The following is a 27,747-nucleotide window of genomic DNA, read 5'->3' as shown; positions in this document are numbered from 1 at the left end:
CATAGCCTTTTTTTTATTACCCATTTAAATGTTGAAAAGGTTTCCTGAATGTCAGAGCTGCATTTAAAGGCACTGGACATGTTTGGGAGTTGTCAAAGACCAGTATCCCATCATAGGCATAACATAACTAATCTGTGAACATTTTGGCTCGATTGGTCATCAAAGTCACAAGAGAATACTGAAAGAAAAACACCCTTGTTGCACAAACTTGTGTGCTTTCAGATGCCTGAAAAAAAGGGTTCACTGTAGTCTTTCTCAGATTCAAGTATTTGGGTGAAAAATTACCTCTATTACCAAGTTTGTTTTTATGCTAACATATATTTTGAGTAATTACCAAAGTGTCCAGTGCCTTAACAGGGAAGGTAAATGTTGGGTAATCACTCTTTATTAATGCCAATAAAAACTTATGCTTCGAAGCCTACAGCACTTTTCGATAGTGATAAAGCATTTCGAGAAACATTTCACTTGGAAGTAGTATGGTTATGTAAAAAGATATAAATTTTTATCTGAAAAGCGTTACTGTCAGTAAAGTTTCTCAGATTGTGCATTCCTATTGGGAATTATTCTTCCTGCGAGGACCAACTCGCTCCGGATTTTCAGCGATATCTAAAAAATGTGATGACCATTTGAAACAAATTTTTCACATTTTAGTTTTATTGTAAATGTCTACACACATATATGTAGGATCAGAATAATCTAACGGTTAAAACAACTATACTCTGCCTTTAAATTCCCTTTATATTCATTTTACAAATGATCATGGCGTGATGCATAACACAGTAACTCAATTGTGCATCACTCATTAGGGTTTCCAATCTCAGTGTAATGTGCGTCACGACCGAGAGTAAAAAATCAATGTTGGCAAAGATCATGTACCACTGCCGCCTAGCATAAGTACACCGCCTTCTTTCCCGAGACTCTATAATGCTACAGCCTCTCCCAACCTCCAACAGGTTCAAAAAAGGTTTCATCAGGAAATGAACGGAAACTCAACAGCGCTGCATTTTGGAGCAGTGCATGTAATATATCCTTTGGGGATGCTAACTGGAAATTGTTAATTTCATAGAAATTCTATTAGTCAAAGTACTTTCCTAGGCAAGTGTTTTTGATGAAACACTAGAGCGTTATCAAACCTAATTTCTTTCTTGAGAGCTGAATACGATTCAACTTTTGAAGTTCAATGACAATACATACTTGTGCATAAATATGTCAAAGAGTGTCTTTTTAGATGAAGGCTTTCTCGCCCCCCCCCCCCTTCTCTCGTTCGCAAATCTCATTAACAGCAATGTTTTAATATTCAGAGCCTTACAAAATCCATAACCCTGATAATCCATAGCCCTTTTTGGTCTAAACCTTTCACATGACAGCGATTAACAAGGGTCTCTTGCTTAACTTTAGCATGGTTGCAAAATATTACCAAATGTACCTCGTGTGAAAGGACAACAACCTTTACACTGTTGATAAAGAATGGCAAATTTGAGAAGAGCTGACTAATCTGTCTGCAGATTTGTAATTGCAGATTTGTTTTTCAGGCGAGCAAAGTGTTTTTTTTTAAAGTGAAGTGGAAATGAACTGCTGGAAAGTGGGCTAATATGCAAGCAACAAACATAGGCACATCATGGCATCCTTAAAGATAAGAGCCCTCACGCAACATACAGGAAAAGCAATCCTAGAAAGTGACATCCGATACACACTCCTCATTTGGTGCAATTTCGCCATCCTGTAACTCAGATACCAAGCCCGAGAAAAATGAAAGTCCTCACGATTTGTCCCGCCATTTCTGCAACAACTCGTACACAAAATCTTAAGTTCTACCTCAGGCAGGTGAAACCTAAGTCTCTTTGCGGCTAAGAGGTTATTACTGATTCATAACGAGTTAAAGTAGGCCGCTGCTTTTACACATGCACTTTACTCTCGGGGTCGCACATCAAGGAACAGGTGAAATCAGGAATTGTAGGCCTACAATTTATCTAGCTTTTTCAACACTGTTATTGAAAACGAAGCAGTTATATCATACAAAATCGAAGAGTAAAGATATTGACAAAATAGGGAGACTGCCAATATAGGGCTAGATAGCTCAGTTGGTAGAGCGCCGGCACGTCGCTGGTTCGAATCCCACTCCAGTAAGTTTTTGTTCAACCCCAAAAATCATTTAAAAAATTTACCCAGTCAGTTTCCCTTGTGGTCAAATTAAAAATCAAAGAGTGTTAAAAAAAAGTCAGGGGCTGACTTTTTCAGTGACCATATGGTGACCAGTCAGCTTGTCATTTCACTTGTCCGCCATGCTTTTTCACTGGTCTATGTTTTGGGGTTCCCTTTCAACACTGTGGGAATTATAAACAATCTGTGATTAACATGTAGTAGTAGAGGGGGCTCAATAAACGAAAACCAGCCGGACTAGCTGAACAGCATTCTAAATGGTACTCCAAAGTTTGAACCGGCATTTGGTTTAAGTATGGAGGTAGAAGTAGACATTGGACACCTTTGGTAATTGTCAAAGACCAGTGTTCTCACTTGGTGTATCTCAATATATGTATAAAATAACAAATATGTGAATTTTTTTACTCAATTGGTCATCGAAGTTGCAAGAGAATAACCCTTGTCACACAAATGTGTGTGCTTGCAGATGCCTAAGGCCTTCAAGCCTGGTTTAACATTTTAGTTAGAAACTACTTCTTTCTTAAAAACTATTTTACTTCAGAGGAGCCATTTCTCACAATGTTTGATAAAATCAACAGCTCCCTATTACTCATTACCAAGTAAATTTCTATGCTAACAGTTATTTTGAGTAATTACCAATAGTGTCCAGTGCCTTTAAGGGCGATCGCCACCTTCAAGTGTCCATTTTAATCATGTATATATCACTTCACAACATCTAAAGTGAAACCCCGATTGTAAACAGTGAAGTTTCCGATCTCTACCTTTTATAGAAAACAATAAGTCCGGGTGGGGGGAAAGTGAAAGGGTTGAGGACAACATGTGGTTGCTTTTGTAGACATGCTGAGAGTTACAAAGCAGCGTGCCGATAAAGTGACCCAATTAAAAACCCAGCAAAACAGAGTACAGTACAGTGATTTGTCAGTTGCGATTATCATTAGGGCTGGTGCAATGTACCACAACAGACATTGCGATGATAGGTTGGTTTAATAAATGAGTGTAAGCTGGAATTGAGTTTGCTAATTAGACTTTTGCACAGCAGGAGTGTCCCTTCTGGGAATACATATACAGGTATCCTGCCTTGGGATGTCGGTCTTAGTTATATGGATCGACTTGTTAGCATGTCAAGTTGTTATTGTAAATCCAGGGCTTAATTTCATAGTGCTGATTAATGGCTGATTAATTTTGTGCTCACTGTGCTAGTTTTCACTTCATCGCGCTGCTATCTTATAGAACACTAATGGTAACTACTCAAAATAATTATTATCATAAAACCTTTCTTAATTATGAGTAATGGGGAGAGGTTGATAGTATAAAACATTGTGAGAAACGTGTCCCCTTGAAGTAAAGTAGTTTTCGAGAAAGAAGTAATTTTCTAGAATTTGATTTCGATACCTCAGAATTAGATTTTGAGGTCTCGAAATCAAGCATCTGAAAGCACACAACTTCGTGTGACAAGGGAGTTTTATCTTTCATAATTATCTCACAACTTCGGCGAGCAATTTAGCTCAAATTTTCACAGGTTTGTTATTTCACGCATATGTTGAGATACACCAAGTGTGAAGACTGGTCTTTGCCAATTACCAATAGTGTCCAGTGTCTTTAGGAAGCAAATTTAAAGGTGAATGAATATACTCACGATCATCACTAAAGTCATCAACTAAAATGATCTCCTTGATAAGATGTGGAGGACTTCTGTTTAATACACTGCAACAAGACAACAAAGAAATTTGACTTAATTGAAAGGTTTATAAAAATAATGATAATATTCGTACTCTCTTAAAGTAAAAGAGTGAAAAACACCACTCTTTACATTTCGAGTTGTCCCTCATATGGCTCTTTAAAAAGAGTGGTGGCTATTTCACCCTTTTAGAGGGGTTTCACTCCTGGACAGAGTGAAAAAAAAATCACTCAAAAAGATGAGTGGAAGACCACTCGAAAAAGAGTTGTCCCTCATATGGCTTTTTCACTCTTTTGCCTTTTCACTCTATTGCATTTAGAGAGTATGAATCTGGAAAAATAAAATCTTGTTCTTCGCCTTCAATGTATGATATTAATGCATGCCTACAAACATTTTAACAGCTATCAACTTGATTTCATGCACAATTGAAGCTGAATTTCCCAACCATTCCCATTAGGCCAATTCATGCAGCATCAAAATTCTCATCAACCCTTGACAACAAAATGGCTTCCGGGCAGAGCATGGCTTCCCATCCTATCGTTCCCTGAAGCACAGTGTGCATATGTCAAAAGGTTTATCTGTCAATCAACGACCTGTTGTTATCAGAAGCAGCAAAGGATGCAGAGACAGACAAAGCAAAGAAAGAGGGAGAGAGAGAGTTGAGGTAGATGCAAACTACAGGCCTGGGTTTTCATCTTTATGAGGGCAGGCCGTTTTCAATTTAAGGGGCCAATTCCTAAAAGGAAAACGTTGCCTTGGATCAGACGAGTTGGTCTTTAAAAAGAGTTTGTTATAAAGTGCATATGGTTAAAAATATGTTTTAAAAGTGGAATACGATGATCAACACAAATATGCCTCGAAATTGCGTGGTTTTCCTTTTACTTTGCAAACTAACGCGGTTGGCCATTTATGGAAGTCAAAAATTTGTTAGTCGACAAGGTAAACCACGCAACTTTGAGTGATACTTGTGTGGATGATTATATTCTACTTTTAAAATATTTTTCTATAACATTTTTCTATGCATTTTATAACAAACGGTTGCAATTGCTTTTCAAAGACCAACTCGACCGATCCCAGGCAACGTGTTCCTTCAAGCAATTATGAGGTATGGTGGACACAAAGGAATGTACATCCAAACCAAACAGTGCACTCCTATACAGTGTTTGCCATATCTCAAATAGGCTAATTGGAAAATCTGAAAGTCTATAGGGCACTTTTGAAGGGGCACCAAGGCCAAGATCAAGGGGAACAGACTTTGAGGCATCCAAAGCTAGGCCTACAAAGAATAAACAGACATCCAACCAATAGATTTGGGAGAACAGTAAACTCTTCAGTAAAGCTGTTTCTCACAATTTGTTACACTATCAACAGCTCTCCATTGCTCATTACCAAATAAGTTTTTACGCTAACAATTGTTTTGATTAATTACCAATGGTGTGAACACAATAAACTCCACATAACATTCCAAGACAAGTGACATGCTGATAAAACGCAGCAGTACCTCTACCTCAAACAAGAGGCTTAGAGGCAAGTCAACCAACCGCTCTATTCACCACAAGTATTAAACAAATTTAACCCCATTCAGAGCATCTCCAAATAACCCTTCAGCTTGGTGATGTACAATTGGGTATTTTTTTCTCATCAGTTGTCTCAACGCAAAGGAAGCTTGTGATGCCGATGCCCCCCAGTGTTACTGCAAAGAATAAGACCTTTGGTGAGTTACGCTTTTATTTCAGTAGTCACAAAATCCTGGCGAATGTCGGTTGAACTAAAACGCAACAATGTATGCAGGAGACCTCTCTAAAGGGATTTTCAACCACTCAAGTGCACCCCAGAAGTGGGCAATTTGTACCTCAACACAGACAATCCCATTGGTCCATCAATGTTTTCATCAGACAGTTGAAGTGAAGATTCACTTGGCTCTTTGAAGATTAGGGTCCCTTTTTTTAAAAGTCCTCTTTATGTTGGATAGATGAGACCACCTCTGAGCTAGGTTTGCTAGGTGAGCAACGGCATGCCTTCCTGACAAAATCTCCTATCTTTTTAAACTTTATTTGCACCTAAGCCAAAATTGAACCCTCCCAGTAGTGTTATTAAAATAGAAATAAGTAAAGGGGCCGCAAAAAAATAAGACAGGCATTCCTCCTTCCTTGCTTGTGTGCAGCCCCCCCCCCCCCCCCCCATGGTGAAAATATTAAATGCAAACTAAATCAGTAGCTTTTTATACACAAAAATTCCTTGAAATTATACAATCAAAATAGTTTTCTTTAAAACCTCAAAGTGTGCATTCCTTTTTATAGAAACTGAGACATGCATTCCTCCATCCCAATAGTAGTCCAGGGGCTGGAAGAGTCCGTCACTTCCTTGAAGGACGCATCACCACTTCAGTCTCACTCACCATGCAAATTGTCCTCATTAACTCTCCTACAAAAATCCTATTTTTTTGGACTTTTTAAAAGGAAAAAACCTCAAAGAGATGGGCTGTATTATTGAGAAGAGTATCCAGCTGATAAACAGAACCCAGATGAGGCACAATAGTATCAAACTACTGGTATCGCTCACTAAATTCCTAAAGCGCTGACAACCACACAAAAACATACCAATTGAAAGAAGAACGACTCATACAAAGTGTTTGCTTTTTTATCTCGATTTCTTATTAAGACCTCCCCCATCCGCTTGAAAAATCTTCACTTAAGAAGAGATTACGCCCAACAAAGGTTACAAATAGATGCTTGGATTGCCGATAAAAGAGAGGCGAAGACTTCGAGGACTCTGACATGAGAGAATGGCAGTATCCAGTTACAATGATCACGACAGAAAGTCAACAAAATGACAAATCCAATCAGGTTATTTCGGGAAGTCTTGGTGGGGACTGTGGAAGAAAACCACATGGCGCTATCCAATTATGAATGGGTCCCCAGTGGATGATTTGAATGAGTGGCCTTATCGGTCTCTGTAGCCTTCATGTTAAGTCAACAACTACTGTCCAAACAAAAAAATGCTTTCCCACAACACTGAAATAATGAAAAGCTGGGATCCCTCCTTTAATTACACGTCTGAAGGCATGTACTCAGTTAATTCCAGATACTAACTTCTTCTTTTTTTGGTTTTGGTTAAGAAAAAGAAACAGCAGTGTTGCCAATTTGCCAAACAGTTGCAGCTTTAGTCCCCTGGAGGTTTTCTTGCAATCATTGGTTTCTGCTTTGACAAACAAATGCTTTACCACAACACTGAAATAATGAAAAGCTGGAATCCTTCCTGCAATTTTACACTTCTGAACACATGTACTCAGTTAATTCCTATCTTCACGGAAACCTGTCAAAGTTCCATCACAACTGATCAGCACTTATCTGCAACTAACTTCTTCTACGATTTTGTTTTTGTTTAAAGAAACAACACATTAGTGTTGCCAATTTGCCAAACAGTTGCAGCTATAGTCCTCTGGAGGTTTGTTTCCAACCGGCGGTTACTGTTTTGACAAAAATTCGCAACCACAACAGAAATAATGAAAAGCTTGAATGTTTCCTTCAATTACTCTTCTGAAGGCATGTATTCACTTAATTCCTATCTTCGCGAAAACCTGTCAAAGTTCCATCACAACTGATCAGCTACTAATGTGTTCTTCATTGTTTTTGTTTAAAAAAAAACAGGGCATTTGTTTTGCAAATTTGCCAAACAATTGCTACACTGTAAAGTGCTCTTAAGCTTTTTAGAGACTGTTGGTGATTGTCCAACACTGATGGTTCTTTTGTTTTCTTGTCTCTAAAGCTTAAACATTTCAGAGAAAGCTAAGACACTTCCAAAAGACTAATTTTCTTGACACATTGCCAAGAAAGTTCTCAGATGAAAGTAAGCAAAATCAGACGAACATGCAAAATCAAAAAAGCCCCACATTAGCTTCCAAAGTTATATACAATAGACCGTATTGAATATATGACGTCACCTCTCAAATATCTGCCCTACAAGATGGCGTCTGAGTGTGTGTTTGCGAGCATGTGCCTTATAAGCAAGACACTTAACCATGATGCTTCGTCCTTCGGATGGGATGTAATGCCGTTGGTCCCGTGTGTTGTGTACCGCAGGTAAAAGAACCCAGTGCACTTATCAAAACTTTAAATTGTATTTCCACACACCATGCAGAAAAAACACTGAGCACTTTGATACGTCCCTTAGAGGTGTGATGAAGCACTATGGGTGCGTTCGTTTAGCTTCCCTGGGTCGACCCCGGTCTACCCCGGTTCGTTCGAATAGCTTTGATGGGCTCACCTGGGTCAGCCCCCAGTGCCCTGCTTGTGGAGTGGATCACTTGGGGGTGACCTGAGGTGCATGCCGTCACCTCGAGAGGGCGAGTGTGATCGTTCGAATTAGCTCTTGTCAGGGGCTCACCCGAGTGAGCATCGCGGGGTACACCCAGGGAATCTTAACGAACGCACCCTATATAAGAACCTAGTGTTATTATTATTAATAACAATGTTATGATTTACAAAAGAAATCAATGGAAAAGGTTAACAACAGTTCCTACCTTGCTATTGTTCTAAGTAACGTGGACCTTGCCTCGTTGTGGAATGTAATAATTATTGAAGTAGGTGGAAGGGTTTCTTTACTGTAGTCTATACTTTGGCACCTGTAACAAAAAGAACGAACAGAAAGGGAAGTGTTAATTGGATGTGCATATTAACAACTTTACAACGGTGTTCCAAAGAAAAACACTTGTTATATTTTTTGGTAACTTTTGGCCCATCTGGAGTAATCGATTTCCTTTGAGTTTTTGTTGTTGCTACAAAAAAACCTCTGTCACGACAAAGGAAAGACGACAATGATTCCACCAGGATGAAAGACAAAGACAATTTTAAATGTAAAAGGTGTACCTAGAAACTTTTGGACCAACTTCAAAATAAAATTCTATGTAAGTTGGGGGAATTTTTGTTGGTTGTTTGTATTATTTTTGCCTGATGGTTATCAATGCAAAACTGAGCGGAATGTTGTTACCATCTGGGCTTAACATCATCAGGGCCCAATTTCATGGCTCTGCTTACCGCAGGATTCTGCGCTTACCACAGATTCCCCGCTTACATGCAAGCGCCAAATCATGCGCTAGCCTTGTAAGCGTAGAATCCCTAGTAATGCAGAGTACGCATGCGCAGAAGCCAAAATTCGCCGCTAACCCGTACAATACGCTTGCCGTGAGCATGGAATTCCCTGCTTCCGAAAGCGCCGATTATGTGCTTACAGTAAGCAGAGCCACGAAATTGGGCCCAGGCGTCTTAGTTCAGCCAATTTTGCCTTCGTGATCCAGGGCCTTCTACTGCATTCTCCAGTGCCATGAAATCTGGAAGAATTCCTTCAGAGCCACAACTCACATGGAGGTTATTTGCAAGGTGTTACCGCTTAACATCAAACACACATATCAAGCAAACATAATACTCCTAAAAGCCCTGTTTACTTATTTCAGATAAAGGAATCCCACTTCAATTATGACTGAAGCAGTCAGATGAATCAAGTGGCAATTTTACTTATACATCAACAACTTGAGGTAAAGAAAACACAAAACAAATATCCCCCCCCCTTGATGGTCGTGGGGGGGGGGGAGTATTGGAAGTAACTCTGCTTGTTGAATGGCTCTTCCCATTCGTGATACATGCTTGGCAAAGCAGAAAATATTTACAGAGTTCTTTCGAGGTTGTTTTTTTTAGCAATTGCCTTATTCATGAGTCGGAATCAATCAAATCCACCTCAAGCCAACAACACAGGTCAGGTTGGCGTAGTGACATCTTGCTTTGCCTTGCCTTCACCTCTGGGACCCCAGTTCAAATCCTGCCAGGGCAATATGTAGATTGGGTTTGTTGTTCCCTGCCTGACCGCGTGGGTTTTCCCTGGAATAATCCTAAGGGAATTTTCTCCCACATCAATAACCGAAACTTCTTTATCATAAAAATGAAACTTCTTGATTTACGCTTTTCTGAGAGTTCTTGCTTCACAACCAGAACTAATAAATGAAACGAAATGGAACACAATAAATCTTGGTTGCACCAATTAAGAAGTCTGTTTGCCAGCATGTATACCATGCAATGTGCATTTTAAATTTAACTCCCAAATTGGCAGACGAAGGGCAGGCAGGGGCAGGCAGTAGCAAGCGGTCAATATAAAGATTTTTTTTACAGTGCTTATGAAGATATCAAACTATATTGATCTGTTGCTAGGGAAACTACACTTTAACAATAAAGGAGCAATTGTTGAATTATTAATGAAAGCATGTCTGCATTCATTTCTATTGTTATGTTTTCCACACCGAAATGAATTATGGGCCCTATTATCAGATCATTGGTGAAATTATTCCATTGGTATTCAGCAAGTAGGCTGTAGATGATTATTGTGAAAATTGCAGCCCTAAATATAAGGCTCAATAAAGTGAATTGAAACTAATCCTGTGAGATATTGCCCGCAGGGGTGTTTTCTGGCCACTGTGTTTTCAATTTGGAAGTCGCACTTGATCTGTCATTAAAGATGTGAACAATTTGGATCCCTTGTTTTTGATTTTGTTGACCAATTTCAAGATCCTAGCTGACAGTAACTTGTCATCATGCATCAAACTAGCATTCATGGACATGATGCTGTTGTTACTGGCACTCAGGGTGTTCTCAATGAACATTGACAATTACAAATTTATGTGAAAAATCATGTATGCATGGCAGAGAACGAACATGGGCAGCGAAAGGTTGTAAACAAGTTAAGGGAGGGCTAGCATGAACAATTCAACAGTAATACCCAAAATTGTCTTTAACAGCCTGGTTATTGCTTACAACCAACTGCTTGACAAATGATGTAATTTACATGCAAATCAGAAGATCGTATAAATCCTCACATCCTTACAAAATCTTTGGGGATGTGCAGGCAAACCGGCCAACAAGCCCCTGCAAATACTTTGAACTACTCCCAGGACTTATTATACAAACTCATTCGACAAGGGCATCAGCCTAATGCTGAAATATTCCCTACATCGCTCCCACCCAGAGAGTGTGATGAACTATTGTCACCTTGCAGGCAAATACCTAGTCTTTGTACAAGACACTGTTATTCACTATCACTAAAACTATCGCAATCCCCGCTCCACTTTCCCTAGCCGCGCACATTACTATCGATGGTATTACCATAGATGTTTTTACCAACACAACAAGAACGTCTTGCACCAAGCAAAATACCCAACTTCCATCTCAAAGCAGAGAACGAAAGTGCTTGGTAACCCTGCAGCATTTTGCAGGCCACATATTTGCCTCGGGTTCACACCCATTTACATTGACTCTTGAGGCTCGTCTTAGGTTCGACACCTTTGCTATAAGAGAACAGCTATAGATTGACCTTTAAACCAAAGTGTCTTTCAATGATCTACTGTTGGGTTGGCTATCTACAGCAAAAGCTAAAAAGTGTAGCTCGAGGAGAACATTATTTTAGCATGAAATTTGAATAGTTTATCCGGCAAGGAAATTTGCGTTAAAGTGGGTATATTTCTAGACTTGCAAAAGGAAAATATGAAAGGACTTAAAGTGGTCACAAGGTTAGAAACTGTGGTACAGAGAAAAAAGGAAAGGTTTTTAATCATCAAGTTTTTTTACAGCAAGATTTTTAAGTGTAACTCAGGGAAAAACATTACTTTATCAATAAATTCAAATAGTTTCATCTGGCAAGGTGATTTTTGTAGACTGAGAACAAAGGAAAGGTGTTTAATCATCAAGGATTTTTTCAATGCCACTACATTCCGTTTGAAGGGAAGAATATTAATTTGGTTTTACCCCAACAGAACCGATGTGAGTTCAGCAACGGAAACTCAGTACTTTCCCACCCGACTATTATGCCTGTGATTTGTTTTCTTCACAGAACTTGCGGAAAGTACTGAGTATACTAATGCTAACACATAGGTGTAGGAGTAAAACCAAGTTAATATGACTGGTGTTGCTATGAAGAAGAAAAGGATTAAACTCACTTGAAATTTCTTGTGTCGGGAATGTCTCTATCGATGGGTATACTGTTACTCCTTGCTTCATTGAAGGCATGTCTCTTGTAGTAATCATCATCAGAGTTGCCACGGTTACCCATGAGGTAGGTATCAACATCCAGCACCCCAGATCGTACGACTTGGAACACTTCATACTGCAAGAAAACAAAGAATGAACAACTGATTAAGATTCGTATTCATTTTGGTTTTTGCCCATATAAAGCGATGTGTGTTACCCGAGTACTTACCCGAGTTCTGTGAAAAAAATCACAGGCATATTACTCAGGTGGGATTCAAACCCACGACCTTTGCACTTCTAGAGCAGTGTCATACCAACTAGACCACTGAGATAGCCCGTTGGCTAGAGGCAGTTCCAATCTATGCTTTAACAGCGGGTACTGCATGCGATTTGATAGATGTTAAAATGGCATCAGGGATAAAGAATATTCACAACAAACTTGTGTTTGAAAATTTATAACCTGGACACCTCTATTACATGGACTCTTATATCGCTGATGCTACAGCAATGTGAGAGGTCTGCCACTGTGGAGTATTATGCCCATATATTCAGGTGTCCGGAAGAGGAGGCTATATGCCCTTCTTCCAGACACAAAATTCTTTGTAAGAAAGGGTTGTTCTTTGAATAAAATTTAGGGTTGAAAAAAAAAACTTACTGGAGCAGGGTTTGAACCAATGACTTCTAGATTATTGTGTTGGCGCTCTACCAACTAAGCTATAGTCTTTGAAACACTTTAACATGTAAAAGTAAAACAGGGTGTACCATTTGAGGGCATCCAAATTTAAAATATTTGCCCCAAAATACCCTTCAAGCTAAACACACAAACCTACTCAGTGAACCACACAAAATAATGGCCTTTGAAATCGAGGTGACAAGAGGTATAATATAAGGCTCAATCTCAATGGCCCTGATCTATGAAACCCACAAAAGAAGCTTCCCCACCCACTGAGCCAAATCCTGGATCATCAGATCATCCTGTGGCCCAAATACAAAATAAAGACCACCTAAAGATAGTCCTCTATGCCAAGGTTTAACCCTCCGCTAATCCCAGACACAAGTCATCATTGAAGTGTAATGGGACAGACCTTCTTAGAGGTTTTTAACAATGAAATGGTCAAGGAGCTTCGTTCCTATCATCACTGCTTTCATAATAAGAGGTGGGTAGTGTTGTTAAAGTAATTGCAGAAAGGGAGACAAATTGTAGTACTTAATCGCTAACTACAGGTACATGTAGTGAGAAATATCTGCATAAGCTTTCGAAGCAACAACCATCAGATGCAATGCAGAAAAACAACTTCAACCAAGGACCAAGGTTTGTATACAAGCCTGCTTAGTCTCAACAATGGATAGTAATGCTTAAAAGGCATACAAATGAATACTGATGACAAATTGGTTTTTAGGGCCAATCTAAACTTGTATAATCATATTTTCCCCCACCATAAAGAAGGAAAGTACAACATTTGATAGAAAATCAGAAATAAAATAGTTTACGAGAGACAAATGCCTCTTAACAACAATGAACTACCTCGGACTTATAGGAAACACTGGTTTCATCCAATTCCGTTTTGAAAAGGCTAGACAGGTAACAATTCTCATTAATTGCAAACATTGAACAATTCAGGAAACCCACAAGAAGGCCTTGAACTTCAATTGGTACCTGGTCCAGTCCCAGGGTGCTAATAAAGAAGGCTTTCCTGCTGGTAACCACAAACCACAGACACTTCATGTTGTCATACATCAAGCGCCATCCAGGCTAAATAAGTACAGTTGGGAATTAAAGGCAGTGGACACTATTGGTAATTACTCAACATAATTATTAACATAAAACTTTACTTGGTAACGAGTAATGGGGAGAGGTTGATAGTATAAAACATTGTGAGAAACGGCTCCCTCTGAAGTTAATTAACTTTGTCACTTTAAATCTTCATTATAAATCACCGAAAATACAATGTTATTATGTTTGTGACAAAGAAATAATACTGTATGCTTGTCCGCCATTTTAAAAAAAAACCTCGCCAACACCTCAGAAGTATGTTCGCCTAAAGTTGCCAACGTTCGCCAACGGTGGCAGCACACAACTCGTTCCACTTGAAATTGTTGTTGAACTTGCCCAACTGTTGGCAACATTTATGCGATTGGAACGCACCCCAGGGCAACGGAGGCCAATGCCTGGAGTTATTTTGTGTCAAATTACTCAGTTGGTTAAACCCTACCCTCTTCAAATTTGCTCAAATTTGGTTGATGGTGTGATTTTGGCTCATCAAATTGATATTTCAAATTTGAGCTTCATCCGATGAACACTTTTCTCGCTCAAACAGGGGATCCGTTCTCAATGATTTCAGTCAAATGAGCGCAACGGCAAAAACAATTCAGTAATTTCCCTTTAATGTGTACAGGAACTCTTTCATCATGTTGTGTGGAAATGGTTTGGAGAAAGTATATTGATGGATTAGTTATGGGTCTGCCACTGTTGCATGTCCAATGTCTGTAGTGTGTGGTTTGACTACAGTGTTATGTTTTATTCATGGTTCAAGCTCCGTAAGAACCTTAACACATTTTTCATATTTCATACACGACATTTCTTTTTTTTAAAGGAAAACTCAGATAGCGATCAAGAAAGTTGAGTTACAAGCCAGGCACATTCCCTGGAAGTATAGCATCTTCATCCGTTTTTCATGAATATTCTTCACTTAATGACATTTATTAACCAGCAAATTGTACCAAATCAAGCTGTTTTAAAGTCAGCAAGCATGGAATTGTCAGTTTGTATTTATTATGGGTCGCATGGCATGTCATGAATAACATTCAAATGAAACTCAAATATACAATTGCTATAACATCCTATTGAATATAGTAGTAGACAAATTTCAAATCACAAAATTTTGCCAGGAAACATGTCAGATAAATTGGATCACCAACAAGAACCCTATTGACCAAGACGCCCCAAACCAATTTTATAACTCATACATATTGTAAATTGGACTTGATACTGGCGAGTACCGAGCCAAAGACCGATCACCGAACAATGCCCAGAGCTAAACTCATTACTATTTGTAATGGCATGTTTTGTACTCGTATATTTCGATTCAAAATGTCATTGACTTGGGTTTTGGCCTGTCTATGTGTGTGCAGTTTAACCCTTAACTTGGTATCCATGGTAGATCGATAATTGTGAAAACGCTTGCTACTGCATCAACCGGTGAATACATACGATGTAGACAAAAAGATGAACTTTTCCTTCCCGAAAGTTTGATGCCGATTGAAAATGTGGCAAAAAGGGTTGTCTTTTGACACCCCCCCCCCCCCCAAAGATAAAAAGAAGGCCAAACACCCGTCCTCGATCGCTCACTCTAAATATGGAGGAACTAAATCCCGAACCCCCCAAAAAGAATGACATTTTGAGGATGACACGCTGATGTTACAGCTGATGAGTTGACTGTTAATAGTCAGTTGAAGTCTTAGGCACTGGACAGTCGACACACTTGGTAATTGTCAAAGACCACTATTCTCACTTGGTGTATCCCAAACCTATATGCATGAAATAACAAATCTGTGAAAATTGAAGTTGCAAGGAAATAATGAAAGAAAATACATGCTCGTTGCACAAAATGTGTGTTCTTTCAGATGGTCCGGTGCCTTTAATGAAATCCTTTTCTATTGTGAGATGAGCAAGGGTAATTGTAATCATCGATTGTACATGGTTAACTAGGCTCGTCAAAATACACTCAGAGGCATCATCAGCCTGTAGCAAATCTTGCATAAATTTACTTTGTGTAGGAAGGGGGCACTGAAAACAAATTCTAAAATTGACAACATTATTTATTTGTGCTTGGGTGAGTTTGAAGGTTAAAGATGCTATGTCAGACTTTTGGCCCCAAACATTAAAAAATAGATTCTTTTAAGTGAATGGTCATTCAAACAGTATCACACGCTCTAACAAAAACAAGTTTAACTTTTACTTTTAATGGTCAGGAACCATGACAAAAATTTAAAACGTTTCTTATAAAATACATAAGAATTGGTCACGTGATATATTGTCGGGATCCCGACAAAAACTAATTTTGAGCACTTTATTTCACTGCTACTAATAATTGGCTGACTTTTACGAGCAATGGCTCAAATGAAAGCTTGTAACTTTCTCGACCCCCATCAAAATACCTATTGAATTTTAAATCAGAACTTTTGGGTCAAATCTGCAAAAAATCTGACAGAGCATCTTAATGCACCAATGCATATATGAAAATTGAAGCACCAATGCATATAGGCCTATATAGAAAACATGAAAACCAAGTTTTGACAATAGTTATGAGGAAAAGCAATTATCCAGAACTTTGCCTTTATGATTTACGATGAACATCTACGTACACATTTTGTCACCGTTTTCATGAAAGGTCCCCATAATGTCAAAAGGTGTGATGAAAATTATTTATACCCAATGTAATGCACTGCATTCTTGATAGTGGTGCATTATAAATAACCTATATGTATGTATTTGTCTTTCCTACAATGACTCAACAAAACTTTAAGCAAACATTTTCGGATGTTGTTCAAAATGAACGTCACCCATGTCAACCCTTCATTCACTATTTATTAAGGCTTTCTATTTTTAATTAATAGAGCAATGACGTCAATTCAATGGCATGCGATTGTATACAACCAGTGCCAGGAAACAGAACGCTATCACAAAGTGCTGTGAAAATAAACATCAAGCTAGCACATAGCTTCCACAAAAAAGCTGACGTAGCAACCGATTGTCAACTCACACCTCCAGATTCTCAGAGAAATTGCGTCTCTATTTTCAGGTTCGTGTCTAAAACCGAAGGGACCGGGCTGCTGCATAAACTATTCATGCTGTTTTCTCAATGGGGGAGGTGAGATCAGGTTTACTACACCTCAGTGACGGAATGAAACTGTTGCTCTCACGGGTGGGAGGGAATCTTAAAGGTTTGGACACGTTTGGTAATTGTCAAAGACCAGAACTCTCACTTGGTGTTTTCAAACAAATGCATCAAATAACAAACCTGATGTGTGAAAATTTGGACTCAACTGGTCATCGAAGTTGCAAGAGATTAATGAAAGAAAAACCCCCTTGTTGTCTAACTTTGTGTGCTTTCAGATGCCTAATAAAAGGCTTCAGGCCTGAAGTGTTTTATTATTTGAGTGAGAAATTACCTCTTTCTCAAAAACTACATTGCTTCAGAGGAAAGCTGTTTCTCACAATGTTGTATACTACCAACACCTTTCCAATGCTCATTATTTAAGTAAGTTTTTATGCTAACAATTATTTTGAGTATATTTCCAATAGTGTCCAGTGTCTTTAAGTGTTTTTGTGTCTGACAGAGGAGACAGGTGAGAGTGAGATTGAAAGGTATGAATGTGCAATTAGATTTACTCTCAAACTGTCTCACACTGTTAGCAGCTCTTCATGCACCTCCCAAGTACCCCACTATAGGGCCTTCTGCATTACTGTCAATGCATTTTTGGTTTTAAAAAAAGTAAAATTAAAACTGAGTGTTGTGAAAAAAACTGGATAAAACACTGAATGGGTAAACGACGGGTTCTTTAAGGCAACAAAGAATAATCCGTAATTGGATTAAGCCTAGACAATCTGAGAAGCATTACTGACAGTAACACTTTTCAGATTCACATTTTGGGGCATAAATTAATTATTTTTTGTTTACGTAACCACATTATGTTAGAACCAACTCTCACACAAAAGAGATTTACACATGGTTGTACCCGCAAGTTTACTAAGGGAATAAGGGGGTAGCGACGAGTGCTTTCACGGCCGTTTAGAACCAGCAGGGCCAGTGCCGTGTGATAAAGGCCCAAGCCGAAGGCAAGAGCCTTTATCACACAGCAGCGACCCTGCAAGGTTTTAAACGACCATGAAAGAACGAGTTACTACTCTTTTATTCCCATTCATAAATGCCTTTTTGGTTACTGAAGGCGTAATAAAGTAAGAAACTCTGTAAATCTTATCCGTTTCTGTATCCGTTTGAGCTCTGTATGTACGACATCCGTGTGTTGCATTGTTATGACTGAGACGCCTATTTCCGACAGTGTCTTGATTCTTTCGAGCGCGTGCGCGTGCGCGTATAGTCTTGGTGCAACATGTTCTGGTTTTCCTTCCACACACAGCGCGACCAACTCACCGACAGCGTCCGCATCGTCGTAACAAGAAATGTCTTGCACCAAGACTAGCGTGGAGTATCTGCTCACAACCAGTTATAAACACAGGTTATTATCAAAGGTTTAAACACCCCCACGTGAAGTGCTCTCCACCAATAGGAATAGCAAGACTGTCTGAGGTATTTATGAATATTTGTTTATAGTTTCTTCTTATAACCACATTCCTTCAAAGTGAAATGTTTCTCAAAATGCTTTATTTTAAGAGTGAACCTCCTCACTATGGAATTATTGCGACAGCTCATATTAAGGTAAATCTATTGTGCTTTGAGAAATCAACCCAGAAGATCACCAACGAATCCTCCAAAGTTGCCTGTGATCTAAAAATGTCAATTCTGCCAGATTACAACCTGACTTGAACAGATGGAGCCAGGTGATGAAAAGGATGACCAAATTAATATCCAATTACTGGATAACTGGCAACTAAATGTAAACAAGGTCATGTTATGAACCAGGATTTTTGCTCTGATTGCTCAAAGATACGCGTTGCAGCCGTGCAAACTATGTATTTTGTATTGTAACTTCCATAGTAAAAAAAAAAAAAGGGAAGTGTTAAATCCCTTGGTTTATCAATCACACTTCATAAAAACTGTTTGCTTATTATAGAAGCATGCAATTAGTGATTGCAATGCAGAGTAAAGACATAAATAGCAGATGTAACCTCTGACCCAACAAGTTTACAAACGAGCCGTAGAGCTTGAACTTTCTGCAGAGGTGGAACTGTCCACAGCAATATAGAAGAATACTTCAAGGGAATGTATTGTATACCTGGGTTTTTTTTACCGTTTGGTAGCTTTCTTCATAAATTTAGATATATACAATAAAAATAACCTGTGAAAATTTCAACCAAATGTACTCAACAGTATTGTTTTGTCAGGTTCAACTTTTGGTGGATTAACATTTGTCCATAACCACAGTGGGTCTAATATAATAATAATAACTGTATTTATAATGCGCCTTTTGTTGAAACACAGTGCCAGCGTATCTTTTTTTCGACAATCACTTTCTCCCCACCTACATGTTTCCATTTCCACTACCCAAATAGTGCTGATATTGCATTACACATTGTATCCATCACTGTCAATAAAGTTATTTGTAAAGTCATTCAAAAAAAAAAAAAAATGTTTTGTAAATGTCAGGCCCCTCTTGATGACAGCAACTAAACGACCCAATCCAATTTTACGCTAACTCATTTAGTCTCGCACGTCCAATAACTAAAGAACATAATCAGATTTCAACCTGGGTGGTGCCACCAATCTGTTTCTTTTCTGGCACTTTCTCTGCAAAACTAGCCTGCCTGAAAAGCTAACGATTGTTTATTTATCGGTTTGGTCAACCCAACCACTGAAATTAGGTTCTTTGAAGCTGGTCCATCAGCAGCTTAGTTGCGGATTAGCTGCCAGTCAAGATGTAATCAGATTTGAGGGGTATAAAAGATGAGTCCACGACAAATAGGATTAAGCCTTCTGTAGCCAGCACAGTAAAGGAGTCTTTTGGTGAAGAGGTGGTCTCCGTTAGAAAAACTTTTCTCTTGTGATTTTTAGAAGTGACAGATTGAAACCGGAACAAATTTTTTTCTAGGGACTGGAGAGCAAATTCACAAAGAGCTAAGATTGATCTTAAGTTGTGTATCAATCTTAAGTGCTAATTAGTGCGATATCACAATACAGATTACTACAACATATTGACAACTCATCTTAAGATGTATCTCAAATAGGATTTGAAACTTGGTGTGAGTAAAAACTAGTAACAAATAAATATCTGCACAAACAGTTGAGAAGGTACATTCTGCTCTACCAGCCAAGCTCCTAGTGGATGCCTAAATCCGTACAGACTGTGAAGGGGGGTAACCCTGTTTCAGCCCCATAAGTAGGCCTACAATCTAGGCCATATCTCGTCGGGCCCCCTACCCCCTTTCAATGTTGGTTCTAATTGCAAATCTTCTTCTGCGTTACAGTCAACAATGAGTAGGGGGACGGGGAGTGGGGGGACGGGGGAGAATTTTTGTTATTGTCAGAGGGAAGTGGACAGGGAATTGTTTTATATAACTAAGTAGTTATTTTAAAGAAAAAGTTTGTTACAAAGATTTAAGATATGTGGACTTGTACACTATTCTGCCGTTAGTAGACAACAAAAGTTATATAACCAAAGAAAAAAGAAGGCACTTATAGTTACAACATGGAGATTGCTTTTATTTGAGTTCAGCAAAATCCCACAGCTACTGGATTTATATAAATGACAAGTGACAAAAAAAAACTTTAAATACAAAAACATTAATTTTATCTCGCCTTCACATTTTTTGGTCTTACAAATTTTTTACAAATCTTTTTATCTTAATCTTGTGCTAATTTCAAGCAATTAACCTCCATTATCGGAGCACAGGCTGTGACCTATAAACTAATACAAGATAAACCGACACTCTTTATTCTTCATATCAGCATTGAGCAAATTTGACCAGGATTGCAAGTCTGATTGTGTATCACACCATCCAATAACTGGCAGTCTAAGTGCTCAAGTACAAACTGCCCTTGTACAAATTTAAAGGATGAGTCTAAATGGGACTCTGGGAGGGCTTGATGTTTCAATACAACCAACAGAAGAAAGACAAAACCATAGAAGAGAACAAACCCCTGAATTTACGCAATCAAAGGTAGACATTGTTGATAGAAAAACCCATCATGGATGTTTTGAGCCCATGTAAGTATGAAGTTTATCTCGCGATTCACCGAGTATTGCCCGTGGGGCCTCACAGGCCCCGCTCCCCCTTGACCCTTAGGAGAGGATGGAGGTGGGAGTGCAGTCACCTCCCCACAGCCTAGGGGCTCGACTGGTTGAAAAGAATATCACCTTCTATAACAAAACCTGTCACTCATTGGATTATAACTTGGATCTATAGGTATAGATATTGCCATGGGTCTCTGGTTCAACCTGAATGGCTCACTGGAAAAGTACAATGCACTTTTTCTGTAGCGAACTTTTTCAGTGGAGAAGTTTCAGCTGAGATTTCGCTTGCATGTAGGATGCATGCCAGAAGAGTCAACATGTATGTGCCTCTAGAATGCCATTGCTCGGTAACGGGCAGCAGTCGATGTCACCTAACTCTTCCTAAACCTTAGGACGAGTTAAGTTCCGTGTTCAAAGACGTTAGGACGCATTGAACCAGTCATAAGTTAGGACAGGTTACTCGTCCTAACTCGAGATAGGATTAATCCTAGCGTTTTGTGAAATCGGCGTCAGGAGCAAAAAGACCTTTCTCAAATATATATTCAGCAGACTTTCAAAGAGTAGCATACCAGTACATTGCAATTTTTCAATCTCAAAAACGGTGGCTTCTTTTTTGCTAAAATTTACAACAAACATGGACCAGTAAACGATTAAATATTGGGCCTTACTAAACCCTTTTCACACTGTATCTCTTATCCCCATGGAATACAGACCTGGGGAGGCCCAGGGACTGTTTTTAACTCATGGTTGCCCTGGTGACTTTCACTGTGTGTCCCTATCCCATGGGGTTCCGGTTGCACATTTTAAGAATACCCAGGGGCTTAACCACTTACCCCTACTCCAGAGCAGGGTTTGCTATTCCCTGGGGTACGCCCATTTGTGAAAACCAGTGGTGCTAAGCATTCATAGTGTGAAAAGGCCAGCCATTATCAACCCTGGGGTGGATTTCACAAAGGTAGTCCTAATTTAGGACTAGTCCTAGGCAATGCTAAGAGATAGGACTGGTCCTAAGTTAGGACCAGTAACTCATCTTAACTTAGGACTGGTCCTATCTCTAAGCATTGCCTAGGACTAGTCCTACGTTTTAGGACTAGTCCTAAGTTTAAGGACTACCTTTGTGAAATCCACCCTAGGGAATAGAGTTGTGTGAAAAGGGCTTTAGTGTGCCTCCCAATCCTATTCAATTGATACTGCCAGTGTCATTTCATCTTTATCGATCTAGACATAACATAATTTATTTAAGGCAGAATTTCCAAGTAGGATATGATTTCAAGGTTGATAGATTACTAATGAGGCAATTTGGCAGTTAAGTGCCTGTTGCTATGGCAACATAAACCACTCTATAAAAAATGCACTCTTCAGTGGAGCATTGTAAAAGCTGATTCACATACACTGAGGAACTCGGTTAAAGCATACTCTAAACCAAGGGCCCAATCTCATAAACTTGCCAATTACAAAAGTTAAGGCCCGATAACGAGAACAAAAACGAGAACGATAAAAATGCACGCTCGCGATTGGTTGAATTGCTCCACGCAGAATACCCCCACGCTCATTCAACCAATTGAGGGCGTGCATTTTTATCATTATCGTTTTCGTTCTCGTTATCGGGGCCTGTGTGACCGGGCCTTTAGGCTTCAAGAGAAATTCCGCTAGGGTCCAGCTTACTTATTGTAAACTTAGCTTTATCCAGTAGCAGTGTAGAGGGAGTATTTAAACCTTTCCCTCCAAAAAAACAACTTAATGAAGTACCGGTTTGCATACAAAGCTCTTCAGCATCAAAACGTTTTATTGACAAATCAACAAAAAGACATCACCAATCTGTTTAAACAGTCTGATGGATTTGTCATCATCTAACACTGCAGGGTCTCTATACCAAGATGTGTCAATAACTTTAACCACCATCAAATAGATTTAGGGTCTAATCTTCCAATCTGTTATATGACAAGGCACACATAATAGCGGGATTTAAACCCGCCCTGCTGTTTACCATCTAGTCTGTGGGGGGCTCAGTGTCCCAGTAGTGGACCCTCTATCACTGTAATGAGCTACATGGAAGCCCTACTGCTGAGCGACTCTTGAAAGATTTCATCTCAGCACGACTTCTTGCGAGAAAAGAAACAGCGGGAATTCATGCTGGGGATCAGGAGGATTTGTGGGTACTACCAACCCTATCACAACCTGAGGGGAAAAACAGGGTCTCGTCTAGGGTGGCATTTCATCAATGTATAGGCGTAATATCCATACTGTCATTCTTACAAAAGTAAAAGAGAGTAAAGCCCTGTAATACAGATAAAATAGGAAATGGGAAATAATGAAATAATTTTCCTCATAAAACATCAAGAGCTAAGTAATATCTGAATATAAAAATTGTAATATCAATTCAGTAATTTGCAGAAAACTCCTAGAAATGTTTAACCTGAAAACTTTGGTAGGAAAGTTGCCATGCTTGTACTGTTTGTTTGTTTGTTTGTTTGTTTGTTGGTACAAATAGATAACCTACATTACACAATACTTTTGCCTTCCTCCCAAAATTGTTGCCCCAATATTATATTAGTGTGAGAGGGCCCACGCTATTCCCCTGGGGCAACCCTGGGGAAAAGAGTAATGTGAAAAGGGCTTTAGTTACCCCACGAGTTACAGATTTCAAGGAGTTCTTGGGAACAGTATCCTCAGCACTTAACAAATAGATAATGATTTCAATTTATTTGTACCTGAAGAAAAATGACCCTGTATGAAACGAGTGAATGTTCGCACCAAACACCTCGGTGTAAGTTTGAAAAACATCATCAAAGCATAGATGAAAGAGAACCCATACAAAATAACTCTACGCCTACTGTTATAGTGTATAGACAAAAGGCGAGTATATATGACTCCCTTTGCCCACCCACAGGCTGGTGTGACAATTCGGGGCAGAATATTTACACCGCCAACAATTAATGGTGTGTCCTCAAAAAGACAGAGAGGGATGGATAAAAAAAACAGCGCTGCCCCTTTCATGACATTCCCAAACACCTCTTTCTGTGTTTGTTTTTGTAGGTGCAAGGATTGACTATTGTTCGTGGGATGTACAACACCGCCAAATCTAGAAATGAGCGCTTAGGTGGGCATGTATAAAGAAAGAGCGGCACACCAAAAGGAAGTGACCCCAAAAGACTCCAGAATTGTGTCAACAAGTCAGACTGCAAAACAAACACAGAGTTTTTTTTTTTTTTAGGTTACACAAAAAACTATTCCTCACAATAACCCTTTCAACTATTTTATTTTGCAAAAGCACTTGAATAAAATGAACGCTATACTCCTCAGTAACCTCTGCTGTATTATTTTTTATATCAGTTTAAACCACAAGGGAAACTGACTGGGTAAATTTTTGAAATGATTTTGGGGTTGAACAAAGAATTGACTAGAGTGGGATTCAAACCAACGACCTCCGGATTAACGTGCCGGTGCTCTACAAACTGAGCTATCTAGCCCTATAGTGGCGGTGTCCCTATTTTGTCAATATCTTTGTTCGGGGGTGCCAGTCAGAAGCCATACAACCGTTAACTGCCGTGTAGCCCGTTTATTTTTTAAACAAAATCCACCAAAAACGTTCTCAACAGGAAAAGTGTTTATTACAAAAACAACAAAAGAAAATGGCCAAGGTTCGGACCAGGGGTGGTAACCACATGGTTTTCCCACTTTCAAATAGCCCAATTGAATCTTGAAAGCAAACAGTTTTTGGTTTGCGGGAACTCCCCCCCCCACCTTGTATTTATTGCAATGTGTTGCATCGGCTTGAAATTCATTGATGAAACATGCTCATGACTGACAAAACTAAAACAAGACTGGTGATCATTGTTTGGTAATTGTCAGTATTCTCACTTGGTGTATGCCAACATATGCATCAAATAAAAAATCTGTGAAAATTTGACTTAATTGGTCATCTAAGTTGCAAGAGACTAATGAAAGAAAAAACAACCCTTGTTGCACAAATGTGTGTCCTTTCAGATAAAATGCTTCAGGACTGAAGTCTTTTATCATTTGAGTGAGAAATTACCCCTTTCTCAACAACTACGTTACTTCAGAGGGAGTCGTTTCTCACAATATTTTATACTATCAACAGCTTTCCTTTGCTAGAAAATCAGAGACTTGTACTCTGGATTTATCTGGAAGCAAGCAGGAAAGCATCCCAAATGGCTGCCTTCCTGAATATACATCCGGATGTTCGCCCTATTTCACAATGACGTGGATCTCGCATCAGCCGAGACCCATCAGAGGTTTTTTTTCTAAATGCAAGGTGGGCTACAATAGCAGATGTTACACTTAAAATAGTGAGAAACTCTGATTTGGTTACAAGATGTGCCGCAAGATGTGGTTGACTTACAAACTTCAAAACACGCTGGACCTGAGAGTGACAGGGAGCAGGAGAGAGGTTGGGCAGCAGGGTAAAATAGGAGATGGTGTGGGTGGTTGACAGGTTTGCGGGACGCTAGAATATCCCCTCAGAAGCAAAATGGCAATTGTGAGACGCTTCCATTTCCTTTTACGTCATTGTTGCAAAATGTTAAAATTATTCTTACTATAAAGAGGTTTGTGGATATCTCTTTGAGAAGGGTTGGTTCTGAAAAGAACCTATGGCTAACAACTCAACGTTTCGATCAGTAGGCTCTGATCGTCTTCAAGAGATTCTGGACTCTGTTGGTTGATGCTGCAAAAGTACTTGCCTCAGTGGTGCGCAAAGGCAGGAGTGGGAGTGAAATAGTTATTCTTGCAAACAGCAATTCCCACCCTTTTAATTTTATTTTGTAAATTGAATGTCATTGAATAACTGAACCTTGTTCTTCTTAGTCAATTCTCTTTCCAAAAGAAAAACCTCAACAAAGACCGAGTATTGGAAATCACTGTTCCGCAGAATTTTTGAGTAAAACTTGGTTCAGCATGAAGGTGCCTTTGATTAAAGGCACTGGACACTATTGGTAATTACTCAAAATAATTGTCAGCTTTAAAACTTACTTGGTAACGAGCAATAGAGAGCTGTTGATAGTATTAGTATAAAACATTGTGAGAAATGGCTCCCTCTTAAGTAACATAGTTTTTGAGAAAGAGGTAATTTCTCACTCTAATATTAAAAGACTTCAGACCTGAAGCCTTTTTTGGGATACACCAAGTGAGAATACTTGTCTTAGACAATTACCAAAGGTGACCAGTGCCTTTAATAAGCTATCCTAGCGTAGTCAAGTCCATGGGAGTGAGCCATGTGTTTGATATTAGTATACCTGGGGTCAAGGTTATACTTCAGTGGTTGCCAGTCATTAGATAATTGAACACTGGTGTACAAAGGCATCCATGACAATAACGCTGTTTACAAACGCTCACTATTATTAAATATGAAGTCATTCAAGTGAAGGTTGGCCCTTTTGTGATCTATTGAAGCATTTGTGAGTTGGATTTGATGCATGGTACAGTAACTCGCTCTTAGTCATAATTCCTCAGAATGTCAACACGGAGACAGTTGCTATGATAGTTTTAGGGCAAGTTGTTGCATAGTTACAATTGAAATGGCAAACCCCCATACACAATTCTGAATGAATAAATATATGCAACAATAGCACCAGGGTTTGCTCATCTGGAGGTTGCTATACAAATCTTGCCCGAACCATGTGACATAAATGTAGCAACTGTCTTTATATATATATAGTCTGAAGGATTCGTATTTAAATTGTTACTAATGTGAGTAGTACTACTTTTGAGTAAGCAAGTCCTTGACCCAAATGACATATTTCAAGGGAAAAGATTCCCCAACCCTCAGCCCAAACCACCATTGCTGCTTACGGTGCAAGCACAACATTTCTGCGCCAGCTGTGTAATCGAGTACGAACGCGCACAAGCAAAAACTCGCTGCTAACTCACGAAAGAGGCTTGATGTAAGTTTGGAATTCCCTGCTCCTGTAAGCGCCGATTCTTTGCTTACGATAAGCAGAGCCATTGTAATGGGCCCCCGACATGAATCTTACAATGAGCAAAACATGAATCACGCATACCACTTCCCATCCAAGATGGATGGCCAACTAATCAACCAGTACAGGAACGTTTCATTTAGAAAGCTCCAGTCTCAAGTGGAAACTGTAACAACGGACAGAATTCCCTGCTTCTATAAGCGCCGATTCTTGACGGTAAGCAGAGCCATGAAAATGGACCTCAAAATGAATCTTACAGTGATCGGTTATAACCACTTTCCATCTAAGATGGACGCACACTAATCAACTTGTACAGGAACGATTCATTTAGAAGGCTCCAGTCTCAAGTGCAAACTGTAACAACGGACAGAATTCCCTGCTTCTATAAGCGCCGATTCTTGACGGTAAGCAGAGCCATGAAAATGGACCTCAAAATGAATCTTACAGTGATCGGTTATAACCACTTTCCATCTAAGATGGACGCACACTAATCAACTTGTACAGGAACGATTCATTTAGAAGGCTCCAGTCTCAAGTGCAAACTGTAACAACGGACAGAATTCCCTGCTTCTATAAGCGCCGATTCTTGACGGTAAGCAGAGCCATGAAAATGGACCTCAAAATGAATCTTACAGTGATCGGTTATAACCACTTTCCCTCCAAGATGGATGGCCACTAATCAACTTGTACAGGAATGATTCATTTAGAAGGCTCCAGTCTCAAGTGCGAACTGTAACAACGGACGAGACAAGTGTAGCGCCGCAGCGCCAACTCAAGACAGCCCCGAGCTGCAATCTATATACCCAGGATGTGAAGTAATTAATGCTAATAGGATGATGGTCAACTTCACTTCGGACACTTGATACACTTGTATGCGTATATTGCCGTTTTTTTACGCTGCTGTGTACGCATGTCATCGAAATTCTATAATGGCGCGTTGACCTTTATCTCTACACTGCAGCCATTGTGTATAAACCCAACACTTACGTCATCGTCCAAACTTTTGAATATCTGAATCTTTTTTAAAGCTTCAATGTAAAAGCTAATTTTT

At 39.3% G+C, this 27,747-nt stretch overlaps 1 protein-coding gene across 2 annotated transcripts in view; it reads right to left on the bottom strand.

The window, feature by feature from the left end:
• Positions 1-27,747, bottom strand: part of LOC139943232 (polypeptide N-acetylgalactosaminyltransferase 16-like) — a 79,693-nt gene that overhangs the window by 33,861 nt on the left and 18,085 nt on the right. For both annotated transcript variants that reach the window (XM_071940063.1, XM_071940059.1), the window contains exons 3-5: positions 11,817-11,983; positions 8,361-8,462; positions 3,797-3,864 (exon numbers count right to left, since the gene is read on the bottom strand). In XM_071940063.1, the coding sequence (XP_071796164.1) occupies positions 3,797-3,864; positions 8,361-8,462; positions 11,817-11,983 (337 nt within the window). The remainder of the gene's footprint in view (positions 1-3,796; positions 3,865-8,360; positions 8,463-11,816; positions 11,984-27,747) is intronic.

This window comes from Asterias amurensis, chromosome 1, assembly GCF_032118995.1.
Source record: "Asterias amurensis chromosome 1, ASM3211899v1".
Lineage (NCBI taxonomy): Eukaryota > Metazoa > Echinodermata > Asteroidea > Forcipulatida > Asteriidae > Asterias > Asterias amurensis.
This window is presented reverse-complemented; position numbering and strand designations above follow the sequence as displayed.